At 36.7% G+C, this 24,143-nt stretch overlaps 1 protein-coding gene across 7 annotated transcripts in view; it reads right to left on the bottom strand.

Annotated features, from left to right (window-relative positions):
- The window catches only part of RNF2 (ring finger protein 2), a 49,445-nt gene continuing 25,302 nt past the window's right edge, over positions 1-24,143 (bottom strand). For 3 of the 7 annotated variants that reach the window (XM_088016856.1, XM_088016857.1, XM_088016855.1), the window contains 7 exons: positions 20,638-20,874; positions 11,518-11,606; positions 8,607-8,767; positions 7,752-7,967; positions 3,228-3,500; positions 2,120-2,291; positions 1-1,838 (listed from right to left, as the gene is read on the bottom strand). In XM_088016856.1, the coding sequence (XP_087872982.1) occupies positions 1,737-1,838; positions 2,120-2,291; positions 3,228-3,500; positions 7,752-7,967; positions 8,607-8,767; positions 11,518-11,606; positions 20,638-20,662 (1,038 nt within the window). In that variant the 5' untranslated portion in view covers positions 20,663-20,874 and the 3' untranslated portion in view covers positions 1-1,736. The remainder of the gene's footprint in view (positions 1,839-2,119; positions 2,292-3,227; positions 3,501-7,751; positions 7,968-8,606; positions 8,768-11,517; positions 11,607-20,637; positions 20,875-24,143) is intronic. The other 4 variants (XM_028121527.2, XM_028121523.2, XM_028121524.2 and 1 more) reach the window with 2 other exon arrangements.

Raw genomic sequence — 24,143 nt, 5'->3', positions numbered from 1 at the left:
TGGGAATTTAGTTATTTAATGCAACCACTAATCTAATATCACCAATAAAATCTAAGCAGTTATATCACAAAACCAGGGTTATATTCAGTGGACATGCATTAATAATCTATACAACTTAACATTACACCAGAAAAGGAACTGAATACAAAATTTCCCTTGATTTTTGGTGGTCTTCAAATTTCATGGCACAGATTACCAATAAAACTGTAAAAACAGATTTTAAATATTTTCAATAAAATGCTAAAAAATTTAATGAACCTTTAAATTTTCATACTGGACTGAAGATTTAAAACATCAAGCTGGCCCTAATCTGTCAAAAATAACAGATAAATATTTACAATGACTAGACAAGTTATTTAGTTACAATGGTACTGGAGGACTACTCACCCCTGGCAAAAAAAAAAAAAAAAAACCCTTTGGGGTTAATTTCTTAATGCAATCAAGTCTTTGTAAATACTGTGATAATTATAAACTTGGAAACATACCTGGCATCAGGACAGTGATGAAAAGTAACACACAAGTCAATCTTATTTCTGATCTGTCTTCATAAAGCCTTCTGGCTCCAAAAGCCCAACACTGTCCCTCAATATAAAACTAAATTAAGAAGAATAAAATGATTTTACCCTACTTGCTGACATTCTTCTACAGAATAATCTTTTACTAGGGCAGGGCTCAAGCTCCATTAACTTGCTTCTCTAGAGTGTGATTAGCAGAGCACCAAATTGATAAACTGATAGGGCCACCCAAAATGCTGAACCACTTTTCAAACAGAAGCAAACTTTTTCTTCCAGTTGTTAGTTCTATGTGCCATGTTATTCTTGAAACTTACGTGGCTATCAATAAGAAAAGAATCAGGGAAGCTTTGAACATATCTTGTACTTTTCATCAAGGCTAAAGTGCAAAATATCTCCATATCTCTGGTATTTTAATAGGAAAAAACATCAAACACACATAATAAAGGAACTGAAGTGACAGTAAAGCTAATACAAAAGACCTCTTTAAATATACACTTGAAGACTACATAAGACCAATTTTTCTTTCTTCAGTGAAATCTGTAAATGAACCAAGTTCTCATAGAACTTGACATTTTGTTTCTCTTTCCCAGGATCAGAAATTCCACAAAATTAGAGGGAAAAAATGGAAAAAAATAACATTGCATGACAATGGACACTAAGTTCATAAAGAACCTTTTTTTAAAAAATGAGATATTATGGAAGAAAATACCATGAAAATAATAATCCTATGAGAATTGTTTTTTAAGCACAGTAAATTTGAGCCTTGGTCTTCATGAAGATACTACAGCTTATATAGAAAACTATAAATATACAAGACTCCAGGAAAAAAAGTCAAAATACTTATTATTTAACATTCTGTAGGCCTAAAAAACTTTTGAGGGGAGGGAAAAGGATAGCCAACTGAATCTTAAGGATACGGAACTATGAAAAATTCCTGGGTCAAAAGGGAGTGCTCCAAATGGAACCATACTTCATGAAAACATACAACTTAGATATATTTTTAAAGGAAAGAAAAAGTCCTGAATAACTGCAGTCCCTTCCAAAAAGGAAATCTTAAATTAAGGGGAAAAGATTCTAATAGTGTAAACGAGTCTGGCTCAGAAAGAAAACTGAACAACATATCCAAGATTCTGTCCATAAAAGTAAAGACGTTACATCTTTAATATTAAAGAAATAGGCTATAAAAAAAGTTCATTCTCAGACTTGGTTTTAGTAAAAAGCTCATTTGTGCTCCTTTGTGGGTGCATAATAAAGTTCCATGGGTTTGTTCACTTTCCAGTATTTCTCACTGACCAATTCCAAAGAAAAAGAGCCATTTAATACCTAAAACAGAAAAAGAAAGAATTAAAAAACTGCTCAAAGCAGAGGAGTGAGATGAAACAAACATCAAAGTCTGTTTTTTTAAATCTTAGGATAAAACTTGTCACTTATACTATTCATAAAAGGACAACCAAAAGATATCAAAAGGGTACCCCACTGCAATTTCTCATTCTGCAGGGTCTCAGGATCCTGAACCATTTTTATTAGGCCCCACCAAAACACCTGCCAGTCTAAGATGGTGAATGTGCTCCCAGTTTCAACAGCCTATTCTTTTAAATACTCACAGTGAACTGCCCACTGGCTGTTGCTATGTAAATAGTATACTGCTTCTCACTGGCTGTATCAAGGTTCATCTGATTTGATTCTCCTTTGCTTCGAAGTTCTTCCAAAGCTAACCTCACAGCCAGATACTTGGATAAGTGATCAACAGTGGCATTACCTGAGGTCTTTATGTATCTGGAAAAATAATAATTTAATTTCTACATTAATGATAAAAACATACTCAAATTACAGAATACATTTCTAACAAGCTAAATAAAATGTAAATGTCTCAAATACTGACAAAATAGCATTAAAAATTTATTCCTCTATTGCCTAAACATTTTTTATTGAAAGGTACAGAAGAGGGGAAAGTACACAATTCACCATCTGTCTACAAGGACAAGAAAGCTCTACCTACCTTACCATCCATAAATATGACATAAAATGACAAAAATCAAACAAATACAAGGAGTACAGGGGAGGGAGGGAATACCCCTCAACCCCAAGAAGCAGAATTCTGCCATCTACAGCAGCAAGAGGAATAATAAAATTTTGAGCAAATTTTATACTAAGAACTGATCGATTTTCTGGTTTTTGAGACAGAGCCAAGAAATACTAATCTTGAGACTTTTTTGAAAAGCATGGTTTATAATTCAATCACTCACTGAACGAGTTAAATTTAAAGGACTCTTCCTCCCCCTCTATCTAGGAGGCTCATTCCTATTTTTTTTTTTTAAGATTTTACTTATATGAAGAGAGAGTGAGTGAGAGAGAAAGCATGAGTGGGTGGAGGGAGGGGCAGAGGAAGAGGGAGAAGCAGGCTCCCCACTAAGCAGGGAGCCCGACACAGGGCTCCATCCCAGGACTCTGGGATCATGACCTAAGCTGAAGGCAGACACTTAACAGACTAAGCCACCTAGGTGCCCCAGGGTCACTCCTTTTAGATACACAAATGTGGGTAGGAAGCACACAAAGAAGGAAAACTACAATTTAGGCAGCCTGAACGTCCAAAAGAACCCTGGCAATCAATGGTATGACAAATACAGCCCTTACTTCTTACACAAAATTGCCTTTTAACTCCAAATCAAGTATTATGAATTCAGATAATCTGAAGCTAACCTACACACTTACCTTGTCTGTGCACTATCATCTTTTTCCATTAGTGTGGGATGAGGCCTGAACACTAATTCAATTTCACTAGCACCATCCATTACTGGGTCAATTGCCACTGTTGCATTGTTATTATCAAGCTCAAGCCCGGAATCATCAGATGTTTTGGTCCGTTTGTTACTAGGTCCAGCTTCCTGATTACTGTGTGTGGAAGCATTACTACAGTGAGAACTGTCACCATTGTCTTCTGCTCCACTACCATTTTCAATCTGTTGTTTCTTGCCTCGCTGTAATCTAGTGAAGGAAAAATAAGGGGTTGCATAAAATTTACATTTGGACCTTTTCAATGCATTGATTTTGAAACATGTTTACTGAACTTTAGAATTCTAAAAAAGTCTTCATAACTGAATTTGCTCCAAGCTGGATGGCATCTATTTTGAAACTTCATGTCCCAGAAGTTCTGAAGAACCTCACTCACACACATACATCTGAATGACTTAAACAAATGTTCATATTCACTTAATAATTTTCTTTGTTGACGATAGGAATTACTGGCCTATATTGGCCTTATTTACATGTTGATAAATTTTTTTGTTATGAGATTTTAAATCTAAAGAAAGGCATGATTCAGAAATGAAGATGTAAAAGTTCTAAGGGAAGATATTCATGCCTCTTTAATTAAAGGCTCTTAGGGAAACAAGACTTAAGCGGAACGATAAGCAGTCCCTCCCTGCCAACCTCAAAAGTCTGCTAATGCAATATAAAGTTATGCTAGTGAGAAAAATGAGATGGATAGCTAAATTACAAGATTGGATACAGAAGCAGTCTAACAAGCTCAAATATAAAAATAAATAAATAACCGGGCAAGGTGCTTTGTGTACAGATCTGACTTACTCATCAAAACAATCATCAAGGTAGTTAACATTATCGTCATTTTATAGTTGAGAAAACCAAAGAAAATGAAGTTCGAAGTTCCATGGTTATAAGCTAGTAAGTGCCAGAACCAGAGCTGATGTGATAACGTTCTGCCACATTGCCCCCCTCTTTATCTGTATACGAAAGAAATATGAAGAAATGACCTGCACTTCTTAGTATCATTATTGCATGTTTACTGCCAGGACAAGGAAATCACAGCCCACCGCCTAGGAAACATGCTTGAGAACTTTTTTAAAAAACAACAAAAAAAACCCACAAAATACTGTTTATGAAATCTACAGATCATTTTAAAATTAAGAGGGATCATTAATATGTCAAATGACAAAACTACGATCCAAAAAGATGTAAATAGATACAGTGAAATATTAGTCTTAAAAAGTGAAATAAGCCATCATGATTCCATGTCTATGAGGTATTTAAAGTAGTCAAATTCATAAAACAGAAAGTAGAATGGTGGTTGCCAGGAAATGAGGGGAGGAGGAGGAAATGAGATGTTTAATGGGTACAGAGTTTCGGTTTGATAAGATGAAAAAGTTCTGAAAATTGGGTGTACATTAATGTGAATGTATTTACGATACTGAACTATACACTTAAAAATGGTTAAGATGATAAATTTTACATTATATCTTTTTTATCACAATTTAAAATACATATATATGATATGAACAGGCCAAAATAATGAAACAGAAAAATTCAACGGTGAAAATATAAAGACCATACTTAAATTTTCCTAAAATCTCCAAGTAAAGCAAAAGGAAAGTTGTTTCAGTTGACTATAATCTAAACAGGGTTACTTGTCTTAATGTATTTATTTTCATCCAAACTTCTTTCCAGAAATGTTTGAGGTTGATAGAGCTAGGTTAATTTATTTCAGGTATCATTCTTAAAATAATGTTCATAATAGAAATTAAGAGCTTATTATATCTTACATTTACCAAATCGTATGTATAATATTACATACTATTCTAGAAGTAGCATTTCAAGACCTACACCGTCAAACTTGAATGTCATATGAGGAACAATAACAGTAATTAGAAATGTCAATATTTAGCCTTTATCCTTGCTCAGCGGAGAGTCTGCTTCTCCCTCTACCTGCTGCTTCCCCTGCTTGTGCATGCTCTCTCTGACAAGTAAATAGATAAAATATTTAAATAAATATATATATATATCTTTATTTATATAAATATTTATATTTAAATATATATTATATAAATATATATTTAACTCTACTATTTAAAGAACTACTAGACAGAAGTAGAATCTAAAATAAGTATAGAATCCAATATAAGTATTTTGACAAAGACAGATCAAGACTGCTACACATAAAAAACTAATTTTAAGGGGTGCCTGGGTGGCTCAGATGGTCAAGCGTCTGCCTTTGGCTCAGGTCATGATCCCAGGGTCCTGAGATCGAGCCCTGCATTAGGCTCCCTCTCCTTCTACTGTTCCCCCTGATTGTGCTCTCTCGCGCTCTGTCAAATAAATGATTAAAATCTTTAAAAAAAAAAAAACTAATTTTAATTCAATATAAAAGAAAAACTCAAAAAAAATTCACACCTTCAAAAATATTTACTGAGCAGCTACTTGAAGCCAAGCATGGTTCTATGCACTGGAGTTTTAAGAATCAGTAATACTGACAGTCTCTCTACCCTCTAAGGGCTTATATTGTTCTAGTGCAGCAGGTAACACATACATGTCATAGAATAAGTGCTGTGGAGAAAAATGAAGAAGGGAGGGTAAGATGGTTGATTCCTGAGGTGGAGATGGGAACTTAGCAGACATCTGAAGAAAGTGAGTGTGCCATGTGGATTATCTGGAAGAGGGTTCCTTAAAGAGAACAGTAAATACAAAAAAGGCCTTGAGACAAAACCACTGCTTCAGAAATTTGAAGAACAGCAAGGAAGCTGTAGTAAGTTGTGAACAAATGAAGGAACTTCTATCACATACTCTCACCACTAGAAATGTTCAAGCAAAATCAAAGGACTATCTATAAAAGATTTTGGAAAGGGGAGTCTTTGTCCTGCTAAAAGACTAAAATGAACACCATTCAAGTCCCTCAAACTCTTAGAAATGCATAACTCTTTAAAAATAAATACATTCAGGGGCGCCTGGGTGGCTCAGTCAGTAAAGCGTCTGCCTTCGGCTTGGGTCATGATCTCAGGGTCCTGGGATTGAGCCCCATGTCTGGCTCCCTGCTCAGCGGGGAGCCTGCTTCTCACTCTCACTCACTCTGTGCTCTCTCAAGTAAATAAAATCTTTAAAAATAAAAAAATAAAAATACATTCAACACTTAATATTTTATTTTACTTTGCTAAAAGAGTTGTAGGTCAGTTTAATGTAGTTACAATGTAGCACATCTTCTTCAAAACCACTTCTGGAACCTTAAAAATAGCAATGCTTGGACCTCAATCAAAGATTCTGATTTGCTTGGTTGGGATGATACTGGAGGTCCTAAAATTTTAGAACTTCCCGTGATTCTGACGTTCAGCCAAAGTGAGAAATACCAGACTGAGATGGGGCTTTACTGGAATCTCCTACTTTGGAAAATGATGACTCTCACTGAGGCCTGACTATATTAATAAGTATCAGAAAGGAAACAAGAATGAGGGTAAGAAAGTGCCCAAATTGTGCAGGGTGTTGAAAGCTATCATTAAGGTCTTTAAACCTGAAAGTGAAGAGAAGACAGATTTAAGAGGCTTCAAAGCAAAGGAGAACCATGATCTGACTTACAATTTAACAGAATCACTCTGGCTGCTGTGCTGAGAATAGACTTAGTAAGGAAAAGCATGGAAAGTAGAAAGATCAATTAGGAGGCTATTTCACTTCAAATGAAAGATGGTGGTGGCCTAGACCAATCTGGATAAATTATGGGAAAAGTTAAAAATATATTTATTCACAGACTGGAATATACAATATGTGAGAAAAAAGAGAAACGTTAAGGTTGACTCCAAAGTTTTTGGCTAAAACAAATGGAATGACAAAGTTGCCATCAAATGAAATGAGCAAGAATGAAGAGAAGTAGGGGTAAGAATAAAAAGTTCAGTATTGGATATGTTAAATTTGAGTTAAGGAATGGCTAATTCATACAAAAGAAACCAGGAGAATATTGTCTCCTGAAAGCCAAGTGAAGAAAACGATTCAAAGAGAAATTAACTGTGTCAAATGCTGCTGAGCAAGACAGGAAAGTGAGGTCTGAGAATCAGCAATTAGATTTTGCAATTTGGAGGTCACTAGAAAATTTGATAAAGTGATACGGAGGTGGGGGAGGGGATAAAAGTCTGACAACAAGGGGTTCAAAATAGAATGGGAGAAGAACTGGAAATAGTGAGCACAGACAACTTTTTCAAGCAGTTTTGCTATAGAAATAAAAGAAAAGAAATGGTAAGTGGAGGGGAAAGTGGGTACAACAGAGAATAGTATTGTAAACAGAATACCCTATTAATGCCTGGAGGAAAGGTATTATGCCTGCATGGAAAGGTACCCATGCAGAACTACAATTTGTTACTACGCTGTATCTTTTTCAAAGTGGAGGCTATTCAGTAAATTCAGTATTTTAATAAAAGTGTTCAGAAAAATGGCCACCATCGCTGGCCTTCTTCCCCTGTATACCTGTTCATGGCCTGTATCTTCAGTCCTTCCTCAATGCTGTGACTGAGTGCTTGCTGATTATTGTGCTTGTTGATCCTGGCTAATACTCTCTCTTGATGAGCTTCATACTCATCACGGCTTGGATAAATTTTGCTGATGAGTGCATCAAAGTTTGGGTCTGGCCTTAGTGATCTTTTAGAAACTAGCTTTTTCCGACAGGTAGGACATTCTTTATTGCTAAATAAAAAGAGGGGAAAGAAAATGTAAACAATGTCAGTATCTTTGAGCTAACAACAAAAATATCCAATTTCTGGATAGTTACCTCTATTCCAATACCTTTACCCAGTGACAGAAATTTAAACTGATTAACCTAATTTCTTTGAAAATCTGATTTGAGGGTAAGCAAGATTTTGGGAACTTCAGGCAGTATTTGCCAACAGGCAAAAATTCGAATACTTCCCAATGATAATTTATGTATAATCATTTTAGAAATAAAAACCTATTCCTTGCTAATATAAATTTCCCCTGATATCCATGCCCTACAAGGAAAATTTACCCACTAACACATATTAACTTATGTTATCAATTCTTTTATTAAAATAGCATTCATAAAGATTTTTTTTATATAATTTAGAAATGGAAGAACCATAGTTTCATGGTTTGTAATTTCCTCAAAACAAATATTCATGCTATAAAGCTTTTAAAATTGTATAAAATCAACTTTTTCAAAACAAAGATTCTCCAATAATTAAAACTTAGACTTTAGAAAAACTTCCAGTTCTCAAATGAATATTTTTAAGAGAGTATTATTTCTCAAAACCCATATAGCACCATCTTGGTATAATTAAATACCTAGTATAACTCATTTCAACATACCCACTTCTGAGGGCTGTGATAATGCAGTCTGCACAAAAACGATGTAAACACTCCTTTGTAGTCATGGTGTTCTTCAACATATCCAAACAAATTGGGCACATTAATTCACTGTGTAGACTTCGAGGTGAAACCACAATTTCCAAGCCATCCGTTATTGCCTCCTGTACAAGAGTCACTTTAAAATTAAATGCTACCTATTTTTTTTTTATTATGGACAAGCTGAAACATACAAAAGTACTGAAAATGACAAAAATGAACATCTATATACCCATCACCCAGCCGCCACCACTGTCAACTCCAAGTGTTTTATCATAATCTTCCCCAACCCCCCTCAGCCCCACCACTGTATTATATCAATGTTCTTGTTTTAATGCTAAAAATAACATATTAATGTGTTTAAAAGCCAAGTAACATAATAAAAAAAACACAAACTGAATTTGGAATCAAATGCCTTAAGTTCTAGCCATATTAACAGGACTCTAAATAATAATTTAACATTGTCTTCTTACCTTCAAAATGAGGAAATTAAGGCTAAATAAACTTTAATTCTTCTATCTTCACAAACTCTACCATTTTGATAACAAACTATGTATTTCATGTCATCCATTTAAAGATTTTAAGATTCCAATACAAGTATTTCTAATTTACATACAGTTTAACAGGATTTCATTTTTAAAATCACTTCTTGAACCTTAAGTCTTGATCCACAGAAGCAGTTTTATACAAAGTGGTCAGGTTCTCAGGCTAACCTACAAACTAATTTAATCCACCGTACCAGTATTAGTATTTCTAATTGTTACGTGTAAAAATGTTTCAGTGTAAAAATGCATTTGGAGTTCCAGTGTAGAATTCCAGCACATCTCCGAGGTGCAGAGATGAGTGACTCCCATGCTCTTCACCACTACCTACCTTTCCCACAAGGTGGCACTGAATACAAATTTACCTCGCTCTAAAGTCACTGATACTGGTTCCTACGGATTGAGTAAAGAGGTCTCGTAGGTGGCTACTGAAGGGGAAGGTACAGGTAGAAATAAAAGGCTTCCCATATGTTACTGACACTTCCTACTTCCACTGGCTCTCCACACTTGTGTTTCCCCTACAGGGTCAAAGAATAAAGACCCTATAAGGAAAGACAGAGAAACTATAGATATTGTCCGCGAGGGACTCAAGTAAAGTATCTTTACATTTATAACTACCACTATTTGAGTGTCTTATTATGTCTCAACCTCTCTTTAGAAAGCACTTTCAGTATTTTCACTTACTTAATTCAATACACAAACTTTTGATTTAGAAATTACAGCCTCCATTTTACAAATGAGGAAACTATCAGAGTATGACGACGACTCAGCTAGTAACCAAGTCTGTCCTCTTCCTCTTTAGAACTTGCCAAGCAAAATCCCAGCCCAGAACAAACCCGAACATCCATGCTCCCCATCTATGTGCCTGTGCAGGTGTGTAGTACTGTGGGAGAAAAAAGGGGGGAACCATACAACCAGACTGGTAACACTAAAAATTTCACCAGTTTCCAAATGGGCGTTCAACACTGCTCAGCAATTAAGTTTCTCTCGTAACAAACTTGATTATTCTACGCTATTTCACACCTTTTCTTCTATCTGCAGAACTTCCTACATCTGAACATTCAAAAAATTACCTTACCTCAAATTTCATCGAGAGCTCTCATTTTCTATGACATCTTTATAAATCATCTTCTTTCTTCCTACAAAGAGAAGATATGCCTCTTCCTATAAAATTACCTTCCTTCCTCCCTTTCAAGTATATCCTTTCGATTATTTTATTTGCTCTCAGGCTTCAGCAATCTCGGACTCTACACTAAATCAGCCTAGAGTGGTATCCGCATGGAGTTGCTGTATAGTGAAATGTGAACGATACACCTTAGAGCCATGCAGGGCACCAGGATGTCCTCGGTGCACCTCTATCTCCCATCTTATAAACAAAATTTAAAACTTCCCAATTCCATCTTCCCCTCCAGTTTCTACTCCATGTCTCTGCTTCTCTGCAGAACCAAACTTCTCTGAAAAATTACCTACACATTTTCACGTTTTTCCCCCTTCAATATAGCACAATCTATTCAAGTGAATTTACTCCTGCCAAGGTCATGATGTATAAGGACACACTGCCACACACAATGTACACGTTTGTAATCATTTTATTTATCCTCTCAGTAGCGTCAAACACAGTAACTACATCCTCCCCTCTTCAAGAAACCTCCTCTTAGATTTTGATCCTCCCTCTCCATATCCTATTTTTCTTTACTTTGGCTGTTCCTTCTCAGTCTCCTTTGCCAGCTTCTTTTCCATTTTTTCCTTTATTTCTAAATGTTGAAGCTCCTCTGAATGAAATCCTGGGCCCTTCTGCTTATGTCTCTTCAGGTGATCTTATCCTATTCTCATTGCTTAAAATGCGCTGACAACCCCCAAAATTTTGTATTTAGTCCAGACCCCTAGGTTAACATCTCTGCCTGCCCAACAGGCATCTCAAAATGAGTTCAGTCTTAGGCATATGTATCTACTTCAAACTATTACCTTCTTAATCTACCCAGTGCCCCCTTCCATCATTATTTATTACAGCACTGAGGACTTTCCCCCTTTACACAACTTCTCAAATGTGTACTTCCACAGATATTTATTCATTTAATGTCTCTAAACTCCATAAGCTGGTGCCACATCTATTTTATTCACTTCACCTAGTGCCTAGCATAGAATCTGGTATACAGTACACACTAAAATTATTTGTTGAATCAATGAATAAAGTGTAAACCAAACATACACAAGACTACCTGTATATAAATTCATTATTACCATTATGTTCTTCCGAGTTTTCATTTTCTAAAAATGTATCCCAGTTTCCAAATGTGTCTTATTTCCCCTAAGTTCATCTTAGTCTACGTTACCTGAGGTGTTCGTTGTAATTCATATAAACTGAGTTCCCATGTTTTGCTTAATGGTTGAGTTCCGTTTGTCTGCACAGCCTGAGACATCGCTAAGAATAAAAAGGAAAGAAAAACAATTTTAGTACCTGGAAGGAAAGTAAATCTCAAAATTGATTTTCTGAAATCGTGAATCCTGAAAATAATCAAAATAGAAATGACACACACCCCTCAAAAATTAAAAGCACAAGAATCTTTTCATTTATGAGTACAAGCTATCTCAGTGCAAGAGACCATCACTGATCTCTGAATACCCAACAGGTAGCACACAGAAAGAGCTAAAATTATTACTGTATATACAGAAATCTGTCTTAATCCTAAACAATAAATATGCTTCAAAAATTCAAGGTCATGGAACTTAGAACTGTATCAGGAAAATTTAAGACTCTCCAGTATGGTCAATTCTTGCCAGAGATAACAAAATCAACTTTATAATACTTTAAACTCCTGGTCATTCTGCCTCTACTTTCACAGCTCCACTCATGAAAAATCCCCCTGATTTAGTAAGTCAGCTTATAATGTTCAGAAAGCTCTTCCTAATGCTGAACCCAAAACTGCACCTCTTCATCCTACAGCTGCCCTCTGGAGGCACAGTGATTAAAACTAATAATTTTTCTACATGACAGCCTTTCAAATATTTGGGTACTGTTATCATATCCCACTTGATTTTTCTTTCTTTTTGGCTAGATATTCTAGTTTCTCCTACTGCTCACAATCTAACGTGATTTCAAGGTCTCCTCACCACCCTGATATTAATGCCACCTCTCCGCTCTAGTTATGAATAAACTGAACAATGTTAAGGCCAATTTCTGTGCTTGTCTTTCAATAGGGGAATGGGATCTAGGACACATGTGAGGAAGATGGTCTTAGAAAACTAACTCTTATCTGGCATAGGAAAAAGAAGGAGCTCCAGATATTAAAAATATTTAGTAGGTATCTATTATTAGCCAAACAGAACTGCTCTAGGTCCTTGCTTCAGAATTCATAGCCTAAAAAGAAGGAAATACATATAAGTAAGTAAACTACAATCTGACAAGATAAAGTCTAAGCAGCAGTATGGAATTAACAATAGGGAATTACAGAAGAGGATCAGGGAATTTGAGGAGTCAGGGAAAGCTTCAGCAGAGATGGAATATTTTAAAAACTAAGAGATCACTACACTGGAATGGGAGCAGAAAAGAGGGTTCTAGACAGGGTATAACAGCATGTATGAAGACAGGCATGAAAACCAGGTATGCCTGTATTTGGAAGCTATTGGAAGTTTTAAACAAGAAAGTGATGTGATCAAATAGTTTCACAGAAACTCAAGCAGTAGTGCAGAAGGTAGAAGAACAAAAAGTAAACAGCAGTAAGAAGACCAGTGAGGAGGCTGTTAACAAAAACCTGAGTGATGTTAACTATCTGAACCAAAGCAGTTAAGCACGGGCAGAGAGAATGAGACAGACTTAATGATACATTTGACACTGATATAAGACAGGAGGGTCCAATATGACTTCGGGAAAGCAACATCCCTTTACTGAGATGGAGAAAATAGAAGGAAGGTGTGGGTTGGAGTTGCTATAAATACGGAGTTCCAGTTATTTATGGGCCACTGAAGTAGAGTGGTCCAGTAGACAGAAAAATCCCACACCTACCAGGAGACACAACCTAAATATTTAAGTAAATCATATATTCTACACTGGCATGTAGACAATGAAGGACATGACCTATTTATATCCAGGAAACTAAACTTCCCATTCCCGGCAAACACCATTTAAACAGATCTGCTATCAAGAACTTACCCAATCAGCAATTAGCTCAACTTTGCTTTGAGAAGTAAAAGCACTTCACTGAAACTTAACCTCTATTCTAGCCCCCTCTAAAATTCTGCATACCTTGCCCTCTTCCTTTAACAAAAGCCACATTCCACATGAAGTTTCTCCCTTGCCCAAGCAAAAATTTGAAATAAATATGATCAAACATTTCAGATGAGAGTTGTGACTTTTTTTTTTTTTTTAAATAATTTCAAGGCTGGGGCGCCTGGGTGGCTTAGTCAGCTAAACCTCTGCCTTCAGCTCAGGTCATGATCCCAGAAGTCCTGGGGTTGAGCCCTGCATGGAGTTCCCTGCTCAGTGGAGAGCTTGCTTCTCCCTTTGCCCCTCCCCCTGCTCATGCTCTTGCTCTCAAATAAATTTTAAAAATCTTAAAAAAAAAAAAAAAAGTTTTACGATTTCAAGGCTGTCCACTGAATGTACCTTGAGTATTTTCACTGGTTTCGCTTATCAAAACTAGTGGACTCCCAAACAAGCAAAAATTCCTTGAGCCTTTTGTGTTTCCTGGTAGATACATGTGCCATTATTTCTACCATAAATCCTACCACAGTGACATAATGAATCTCTAAGAAAAGTAAAATTACTCAGGGGGAATTTCTAATAATTCCAAATCTTACTCCCATGTCCCAACCTGTAACTGTTAACCTGAGGCCCACTATAAACAGAATAGTCCTTTCTTCTGTCTCCAGAAAGCTCCCCCAGCAAATTAATGGGAACCATCAAATAAAAAAAGCCTTCTGCTGAAGGCTCGTTTCTAGAGATACCAGTTCTCCTGCACATAACCAAATTATATATTTAGATATTTGTATTCCTGTGGCAACGAGATTCAGGAATTCACAAGTTAGTTGTAGTAGCAGATTTTCCTGGTATTTGGAAAAACTAGGACTTCTGTGGCTTTGAAAAGTTTTCCAATCTGTTTTTATCTATATTACAATCATGTTTCCTGGTATCTGGAGTCTTAACTGCTACTGAATGGATGCTATCTTACCAAATAATGCAGCAAGTAATCCTGAGACCAAAAAAAAGGATACAATCTTGCTAATCTCAAAACCACGAGCTGTATTTTTTAAGAATATATGAGCAGTGTAGATCTGAATAATATTTAGTGGCCTCTCCTGTGACCTGGCCAAGGAGGGTCAATAAGGATCTAAGATTTTAAAATTCCATTTTTTTGCCTCAAGACATAATTCACACACACACAGGAAGCATACACATAATACATAGCCTAAAGGCCATGATCCACCTGTATAAAAGGAAGCTCAAATTTCTACTTTTGCCAGTCACTGAAGAGATAAGCTTTTAAGAATTAGTTCCTCTTTCTTTAGGTCAATATATTATGTCGTTTAAATTTAATCTAAATTCTACCCTTCCCCAAAATCACATATAACCTTTCTGAGAAGCTGCATTTCTGCTTGTCCAAGCCAAGAATGTGAAAACACATTTAGCTTCTGTTTTTCATGGGAGAATGAACTGTCACTTTAATGAATAGTATTTGGGAGTTATCTATGTATAGATACTACTAATATATAGACAGAAAACAAGAATGGGTCACCTAGGAATAATTATAATCTGAAAGGATGGAGAGAAGAGATGAAGTCAGAGAAGATGAGAAATGAGGTCAGAAAAAGTAATCTTAAGAGATTCTTTCCAGCAACAGGAATGTGCTTCCTACATGACTACTGCCTGATGAACTTTGCAGTACTAAAAGAAAAAGATCTAGGTCTACCTGGCCCAATCCCCAATTATAAACACCTCAATTATACTTCTGAATAAAGAGACATCCAACAAAACAGAAATGTTTCCTGCATAAAGTAGGCTCTCACTTTTGTGGAGAGAATGTACAAGTGAAAAGTGAGCATTAGTCTGGACAAGGTAACTTGGCAGAAACAGAAAATAAATCTGATAAACAACTTAGTTACAGGCAGATCTTGAAAGCTTGCAGCTTCAATAACCAAAGGAGAAGAAATATCAATACGATATTCAGAATGTTCTTTTAGAGACTGCAAATATCTGGCATGATCTGCCATATATGCAATCCTTTTGCAGGGGCTTAATGTGGTCTCAAAATTTTTTGCTTTTTTTTTTTCCCCAAAAGTTTTTTCAACACAGCACCCCCAAGAAGTGACTACCCACAAAGAGCAGAATATACAAAAGAGATGAGAAATTCTTATGCATTCTACATAGAAAGATTTAATAAATTTAACTTTTTTAAGATTTGAGAGAGATTGAGAGATCACGTGTGTGGGGGTGGGGAGCAGAGAGGGAGGGAAAGGGACAAGCCAACCCCGCACTGAGCGCAGAGCTGGCCACGGGCAATCCCAGGACCTGGAGATCACAACCTGAACTAAAAACCAAGAGTCAGACACTCAATCAACTGGGCCACCCAGGCACTACAAGTTTATCGTTTTTACAAGAAAAAGGTTAGACTTCTGTTTTCCAGTTCCACATGTTAGTTACCACTTTGTCCTAACAAGTAAAAAACTATAGAGGCTAAAAAAATCAACAACTCTTCTTGGGTCTGTAAGCAAGGGGAGTACACAAGAAAACCACTGCCCCCAAGACAGGAAAGACAAAATACAGGGAATCTCAACTTACCAGAGCAATTCAGGAGTGGAAACTCCAACAGGAATTAGTGTCAAATAGGTAAATCTCAACTACAATCAAAAAAATTGCTGCGAGCCTGGGGTGGCTCAAGTTGGTTGAGCATCCAACTCTTGATTTTGGTTCAGGTCATGATCTCAGGGTCATGAGAGAAGTCCCACATCCATGCACTGGGTGGGGAGCCTGCTTAGGATTCTCTCTCCCTGTGCCCCTCCTCTCTCTTTTTAAATAAATAATATTAGTCTCACTAAAAGACTGAGACCTAATTATAAGACTATAGAGCCCTTCCTCTCCCCTTACACCGCATCACCACATACCTAAAGGCCTATTTACAGCAGTTCATTGTACCCAGTACATCATGTCTGGCCATCTAGAAAAAAATTACAAGGCATACCAAAGGCAAAAAACACAATTTGCAGAGACAAAGCAAGCACTAGAAGTCCCGGAATTATCAGACCAGGAATTTAAAACAACTATGATTAAACGGGCGCCTGGGTAGCTCAGTTGGTTAAGTGACTGCCTTCGGCTCAGGTCATGATCCTGGAGTTCCAGGATCAAGTCCCGCATCGTGCTCCCTGCTCAGCAGGGAGTGTGCTTCTCCCTCTGACCCTCCCTCCTCTCATGTGCTCTCTCTCTTTCTCTCAAATAAAATCTTTAAAAAAAATAAATAAAACAACTATGATTAATATGCGAAGGGCTCTAATGAGTAGACATAAGAATACATGGGCAATGTAAGCAGGGAGATAGAAATCCTAAGAAAAAAACAGTAAGAAATGCTAGAGATCAGAAACACTGTACCAGACATGACGAATGCCTTTGTAACCTGGATACAGCTCAGGCAAGAACTCTTGAGCTAGAGGATGACAGATCAATAGAATCCTCAAAAACTGAAAAGGAAAAAAGAACAAAGACTGAAAAAAAAAATAGAATATCCAAGAACTGTGGGTTAACCTCAAAAGACTTACCATACATGTAATGGGAATATCAGGAGGAGAAAAAAGGAGAGAAAGAAACAGAAGAAATAACTGAAACAATGACGACTGAGAATTTCCCAAAATTAATGTCAGATACCATACCATAGATCCAGGAAGCTCAGAGAACACCAGGCAGAATAAATGCCAAAAACACTACACCATGGCACATCATTTTCATATACAGAAATTCAAAGATGAAGAAAAAAAAGCCAGAAAGAAGCCAAAGAAAAGTTACACTGGGGGGGTGGGGGAAGCCAAGTACAAAATATGTCCTGCACTTTGGACTGACTTACATTGCATTACAGTTGCTTACATATCTACCCCTCTGACTTGACTAGATATATCTTAATATTCTCCCACACCTAGAAAGGAGGCTGCTTTTCAATAGAAGTTAAATAAATGAGGGACTCCTGGGTGGCTCAGCTGGTTGAGCATCTGCCTTCCGCTCAGGTCATGATCCCAGGATCCTGGGATCGAGTCCCACATTGGGCTCCTTGCTCAGCGGGGAGCCTGCTTCTCCCTCTGCCTGCCGCTCACCCTGCTTGTGTGCGTGCTCTCTCTCTGACAAAATAAAATCTTTTAAAAAAAATAAAATAAAATAAATGAGGGAAGATATTTAGAAAGGAAAAAATGAACCTTAGATGATACATAACAGTAAAGAATTACTGCTTACTAAAGCTGATCTTACATGATTTAACTAGGCATCTTCAAATTGGGTTATGCATGTGTACTCCTGACCTACACAAAAGCTTCCCAGGGAGCTATCCAGGGCCAGGACAGTTTTCCAATAATTTAATTTACAGGTTATCAACTGTCCTGAAGTCCTTCTATCCAAATCGACCTAAGAACAGGCCTATGTTTCTGGGTGGGTTCCTCTCCTTCCCTAATTCTTTCATAAGATTAGGAATCATTCATTTACTCACTCAAATATTGATTTATCTATTGCACCCCATGCACTGTACAAGGTGCTAGAAATACCAACAATAAACAGAACAAACATGCATACAACAAATTAATAATTCTTAAGTGCTATGTAAAAGATACAAAAAGGGGCTCTGGGTTACATAATCAATAGGAGAAAAGGAGCTATTTAACAAAGGGGAATCAAGGGACACCTGGGTGGTTGAGTCGGTTAAGTATCTGCCTTTGGCTCAGGTCAGGACCCCAGAGTCCTGGGATCGAGTACTGCATCTCCCCACATCGGGCTCCCTGCTCAGTGGGGAGCCTGCTTCTCCCTCTGCCTACTGCTCCCCCTGCTTGTGTGCATGCATGCTCTGTCAAATAAATTTTAAAAAATAGAGGAATCAAGGATGGACTTTCAAAAGAATAGACATGTTGGGGGAAAAAAAAGGTCATTGTGGCTTGTAAGGAGAAAAATATACAAGAGTTTAAGAGAGGCTATCTTCTCAACAATCAAATAAGATTTAAGAACATACAGGATGTGGGACGCCTGGGTGGCTCAGCCGGTTAAGGAGCTGCCTTTGGCTCAGGTCATGATCCCAACGTCCTGGGATCAGGCTTGCATAAGGCTCCTTGCTCAGGGGGAAGCCTGCTTCTCCCTTTGTCTGCCACTCCCCCCCCCCCCCCCGCTTGTGCTCACTCACATTCTCTCTCTCTCTCTGATTTAAAAAAACAAAACATATAAGATGTGTAAGGAGTAATACCTCCCTCAGAAATATTGATAATCTTTAAGTACTAAAACCATAAAAACTGAAAAACGGAAGCATCAGAAATTAGAATATAAACCTAAAGAAAAAGGGAAAAATGATCATTATAAAAGCATAAATCAAACAGCAACAGCTAAAAAACAAACAAAAGATTTGTTCATGAAAGCAAAATTTAAGTTATTTGATAAAGCTAATACATAAATTTCCCACGAAACCAAAAAGAAAAAAAGAAAATGCACATACAAATAGATATAAAATATATTAAGTTAGCTTAACAGAGACTGCTATATTTTACTTTATATCAATAAATAAATTCAACTATTCCTTATTAAAAGTCTTAGTAAGTTAGAGATGGAAACACTCTTAACTTGATGAATATATACCAGAAGCCCCAAGGTTAAAACTTTCGAAGATTCCTATTTAAAAAGTCAGGAAAAAAGCAAGACTGTCCTTCTGCTAGAAGACGTCCACAATGCCACCAAAAAAAATAAATAAAATAAGGGGGAGGGCCCGCAGGGCACTGGAAAAGGAAATAACAAAAATATCAGCTGTAGATAATACAAATACCCCAAAAATCCAGTAGAATCAAATGAAAAGTTATAACTAAAAAAAGGCAGCAACATGGTGGCATGAATAGAGAAAAACATGCCAAAAAAAGCTACAGATTTCTATAAACCAGAAATAAACATTTAGAAATGCATTTTTTTTAACAATCCCATTTACAACCATTCACAATAGCAACAAAAGCTATAAAGTATGTAGGAGTAAATTTTACAAAGTATTGACAACACAGAACTCTACAACTTAACTGAAAGACATTAAAGAGGACATGGATTGGATAAACATACACATAAACCAATCCAATGCAATGCAATCCCAATCAAAATATCAATACACAAAGTGATTCTAAAGTTCACCTGAATTATGCACAAGAACATTCAAGGTATTTTGAAAAAGAAGAATAATCAGGGAGACATACATCAAATATTAAAGCTCCATGAAAAGCAACACTATGGTCTAAAGAAAAGATGATCAGATTAATGCAACAAAGGGTTCAAAAACAGACATGTGAATTTATGTAATTTAAGATATTTTAAAGAAGGATTTAAACAAATATTTAAATTTTAAAAATTAAATCAGATGTACCTAAACAAATGAATTAAAAATTCCAGAAGGATTGGGGCACCTGGGTGGCTCAGTTGGACTCTTGATTTTGACTCAAGTCATGATTTCAGGGTCATGAGATCGAGCCCACGTGGGGTTCCCTGCTCAGCGGGGAGTCTGCTTAAAATTCTCTCTCCCACTCCCACTCTCCCCCACCCCATTCTCGTTCTCAAATAAATAAAACCTTTTTTGAAAATTACAGAAGGATTAAGCATTAAAAAAAAACTACACAACATATATAAAAAAGGGAGGGTAGAAGGCTGCATACTATTAAGATTAGGAAGGCAGGCTAATAAGCAAGATTCAATACCAGAATACTTTAAAAGCAGTTCACATTTCACCTAATAATTTTTTATACTTCTATACAAAATCAAGGAAAGACATCATAAGCAAACTTAAAAGATAAGCGATAGACAAGGAGAAAATATTTGCAACATGTATAAGGCAAATATTCATAATGTATCCTGAAACTTCCCTCAAGACAATTTAAAAGGCAACTTAATATAGGCAAAATGACTATACTCAACTTCACTAATAATCACTAAATTGCAAATCAAAACACTATTTACATAAGCTCTATTTTTTGTTTGTGATACTGACAAAAATTAAGATGACTAATAATATCTGGTGTTAGAGTATGGAGAAACAGGAATTCTTAAACCACTGTAGTGTATAGTGGCATGGTTTTGAGGACAAAGCAATTTGTTATTTAGAGCATAATTACAGTATTTGGCCTTAGAAATGTACTCCTTGAGAATGAAAACTGGATAAATTAAGCTATATATGACTATTACAGAAATCTCTATGGAAACGCACACCCCATTTTTAAATTTATTAGCTTTGATCAACATACAATTAAGAACTTACTGGTTGATGTCATTATTTTATCCATTCTTTAGAAGTGTAATAGTAATGGTGCTGGGAAAATTGGACAGCCACATGCAGAAGAATGAAACTGGACCATCTCCTTACACCATACACAAAAATAAGACTCAAAATGGATGAAAGACCTAAATGTGAGACAGGAATCCATCAAAATCCTCGAGAAGAACACAGGCAGCAACCGTTGTGATCTCAGCCACAGCAACTTCCTGCAAGACACATCTCCAAAGGCAAGGCAAACAAGGGCAAAATGAACTATTTGGACATCAAGATAAAAAACTTTTTGCACAGCAAACCATACAGAGCACATATGACCTGTCCTCATCAAAGAGCATTTCCTGGGGCACCTGGGTGGCTCAGCTGGTTAACGTCTGCCTTCAGCTCAGGTCATGATCCCAGGGTCCTGGGATCGAGCCCCATGTCAGGCCCTGCTCACTGGAAGCCTGCTCCTCCCTCTCCTCCCCACTCATGCACTCTCTCTGGCTATCTCTTTCTCTTAAATAAATAAAAACCTTAAATTAAAAAAAAAAAGCTTTTGCACAGCAAAGGAAAACAGTCGACAAAACCAAGACAACCAACAGAAAGGGAGAAGATATTTGCAAATGTCTCATCAGATAAAGGGTTAGTATCCAAAATCTATAAAGAACTTAACAAACTCAACACCCGAAGAACAAATAATCCAATCAAGAAATGAACAGAAGACATGAACAGACATTCCTCCAAAGAAGACACAGAGATGGCCAACAGACACATGAAAATATGTTCAACATCACTCGCATCAGGGAAATACAAATCAAAATCACAATGTGATACCATCTCACACCAGTCAGAATGGCTAAAATTAACAAGTCAGGAAAGGACAGATGCTGGTAAGGATGAGGAGAAAGGGGAACCCTCCCTACACAGTTGGTGGGAATGGCAACCACTCTGGAAAACAGTATGGAGATTCCTCAAAAAGTTAAGAATAGAGCTACCCTATGACCCAGCAACTGCACTAGGTATCTACTCCAAAGATACAAATGTAGGGATCCAAAGGGGCACCTGCATCCCAATGTTCATAGCAGCAACGTCTACAACAGCCAAACTATGGAAAGAGCCAAGATGTCCATAGACAGATGAACAGATAAAGAAGATGTGAGGTAGGTGGGTGTGTTTGTGTGTGTATGCAATGGAATACTACTCAGCCATCAAAAAAATGAAATCTTGCCAATTGCAATGACATGGATGGAACTAGAGAGATGGTATTATGCTAAGCAAAATTAAGTCAATCAGACAATTATCGTACAATCTCACTCATGTGGAATTTAAGAAGCAAAACAGAGGATCACAGGGGAAGAGGAAAAATAAAGCAATATGAAATCAGAGAGGGAGACAAACCATAAGAGACTCTTAATCATAAGAAACAAACTGAGGGCTGCTGGAGGGGATGGGGGTGGGGAGATTGGGAAACTGGTTGATGGACATTAAGGAGGACATGTGATATAATGAGCACTGGGTGTTATACAAGACTGATGAGTCACTGACCTCTACCTCTGAAACTAATAATACATTATATGTCAAGTAATTGAATTTAAATTTTTAAAAAAGAAAAAATATGATTTACTTCAAAAAAAGTGTAACAGTAGAGACACATTAGCTCAGAACTTCAATATATATATTTTAACATACACAGGTACCTTAAATCCTAAAATAATCTCATTTATTTATGTTTTAAGAAATTCAATAAAATTAAGTTACAAATCAAAAAACAGCATCTGACAAATAGAAAACATACCAAAAGAACTGTCTCTGCTCTCTGGCCAAATCAAAAAATAACACTGTACTGTACGGGCTGAATCTTCACCTCTCAAATCTGCCTGAATCTGTCAAAAGTTCTGACCTTGTAATGGTTCTCTCAGGAAATCCATCAAACAAAAATTCTCACACAGATGTGTAATAAACATATATACAAGAATGGTGATCACAGCATTGTTTGTGATAGCAAAAAATCATACAAGTCTGTATATGTCTGTCAATAGGAATATGGCTAATTAGGATACAGCCAAGGCTATACAGCTATACATGCTGACATGGAATTCAACATATGTATATAACATAAATTTTTTAAAAAGCAAGTTGTAGGGCAAAATATATGTAATGTGATCCTATTTTAGCAATACAAAAAAAAAATTCAAACACCTAAATGCACTTTGTGATTTTGAGTTCTGTTCACCATGTTTCAGCCACATTTGCCATCTTTATCTATCTTGCCAAGCTCATTCTCATTTTAGAATCTTTTTACTAGTGCATCCCTTCCATCTGGAACAGAACGCCTTCGTCCCTCCAACCCCCCCCCAAGATTTTGCCACTGCTAGTTCCTTCATGCATTCTAACAAAATTCTAACTTTGCCATTTTCTCATGTCTACTCTCTTTTCCTTTTTCACCACAGCACTTCTATAGTCTCTAAGTCCCTTGAATGCAGAGTATTTCTTATTCACCACAATATCCCCAGAACCCTGCACTGTGCCTGGCATATAGCAGTTAATCAATATTTGCTGAATAACTCAATAAAGGAGCTCAAGCTAGACAACATTTCTTATTTTCATGACCAAACACACATACTTCAAGATAACATACGGGGAGGAAAAGCAAGACAAAGGGAAAATTTATCAGTTGGTCTATTTTCTATGTGTAGAGAAAATATTTTTATGTATCTGCATAATTAGGGCTCTTTGAGCATACAAATCTGTCCTGCAAAAGAGAAGTCTTGAAAAATTAAAGATAACTGAATAGATAAGAGATTTACCTCTTTAGAAGTATATGTTTACATTTCAGGGGGTAAGAGAGTATGGAGACATTCATGGGTTGTTAAATTCCGACACCTGTCTTATCTCCCTACCCCTCCCCACATTCACTTACATTCCAAAGATTAAGAACCTAGGATCCTCCCCTTCTGTAACCAAGGAGAATTTGAGAAGAAAAGGTCTCCCTCCTCCCTCTTTCAGGAGGTGGGCAACACCTATACAAGCTCCCAGATTCATGTTTTTCAGGTTAACTACCAAATAAACATCCCGGTCTCACTGCATCACTGAGAGGGAACAACTGGGGCAATGGGGTTATTGCTGTAATAATTAATCCATCCCTGAGAAATTTTGTGTTTACTTTCAGGAAAATATGAATACAACTATTAAAAATTTATCATTCTAATTTGGCTCCTAAAATTTATCATGTAACTCAAGCTTTAAGAATAATTTTTTAAATGAATGTAAAAATTACTTTTTCAGGACAAAAATTCACTAAGTCCCGAACTTAGAAACTAAAATTTCCACTCTATGTTTTTCCATTAAAAACATACTATAGAGGTGCCTGGGTGATTCAGTTGGTTAAGCATCCAACACTTGAATTTGGCCCAGGTCATGATCATCGGCCTCTGAGATCAGTGGGGGTCTGCTTCTCTACCTCTACTTCTACCCCCCTCCCTGCTTACATGGTCTCTCTCGCTCTAAAATAA

Source organism: Eumetopias jubatus, unplaced genomic scaffold (genome assembly GCF_037043125.1).
Source record: "Eumetopias jubatus isolate StellerSeaLion01/CBP00866 unplaced genomic scaffold, mEumJub1_p1.0 scaffold_12, whole genome shotgun sequence".
In the NCBI taxonomy this organism is placed as follows: domain Eukaryota; kingdom Metazoa; phylum Chordata; class Mammalia; order Carnivora; family Otariidae; genus Eumetopias; species Eumetopias jubatus.
This window is presented reverse-complemented; position numbering and strand designations above follow the sequence as displayed.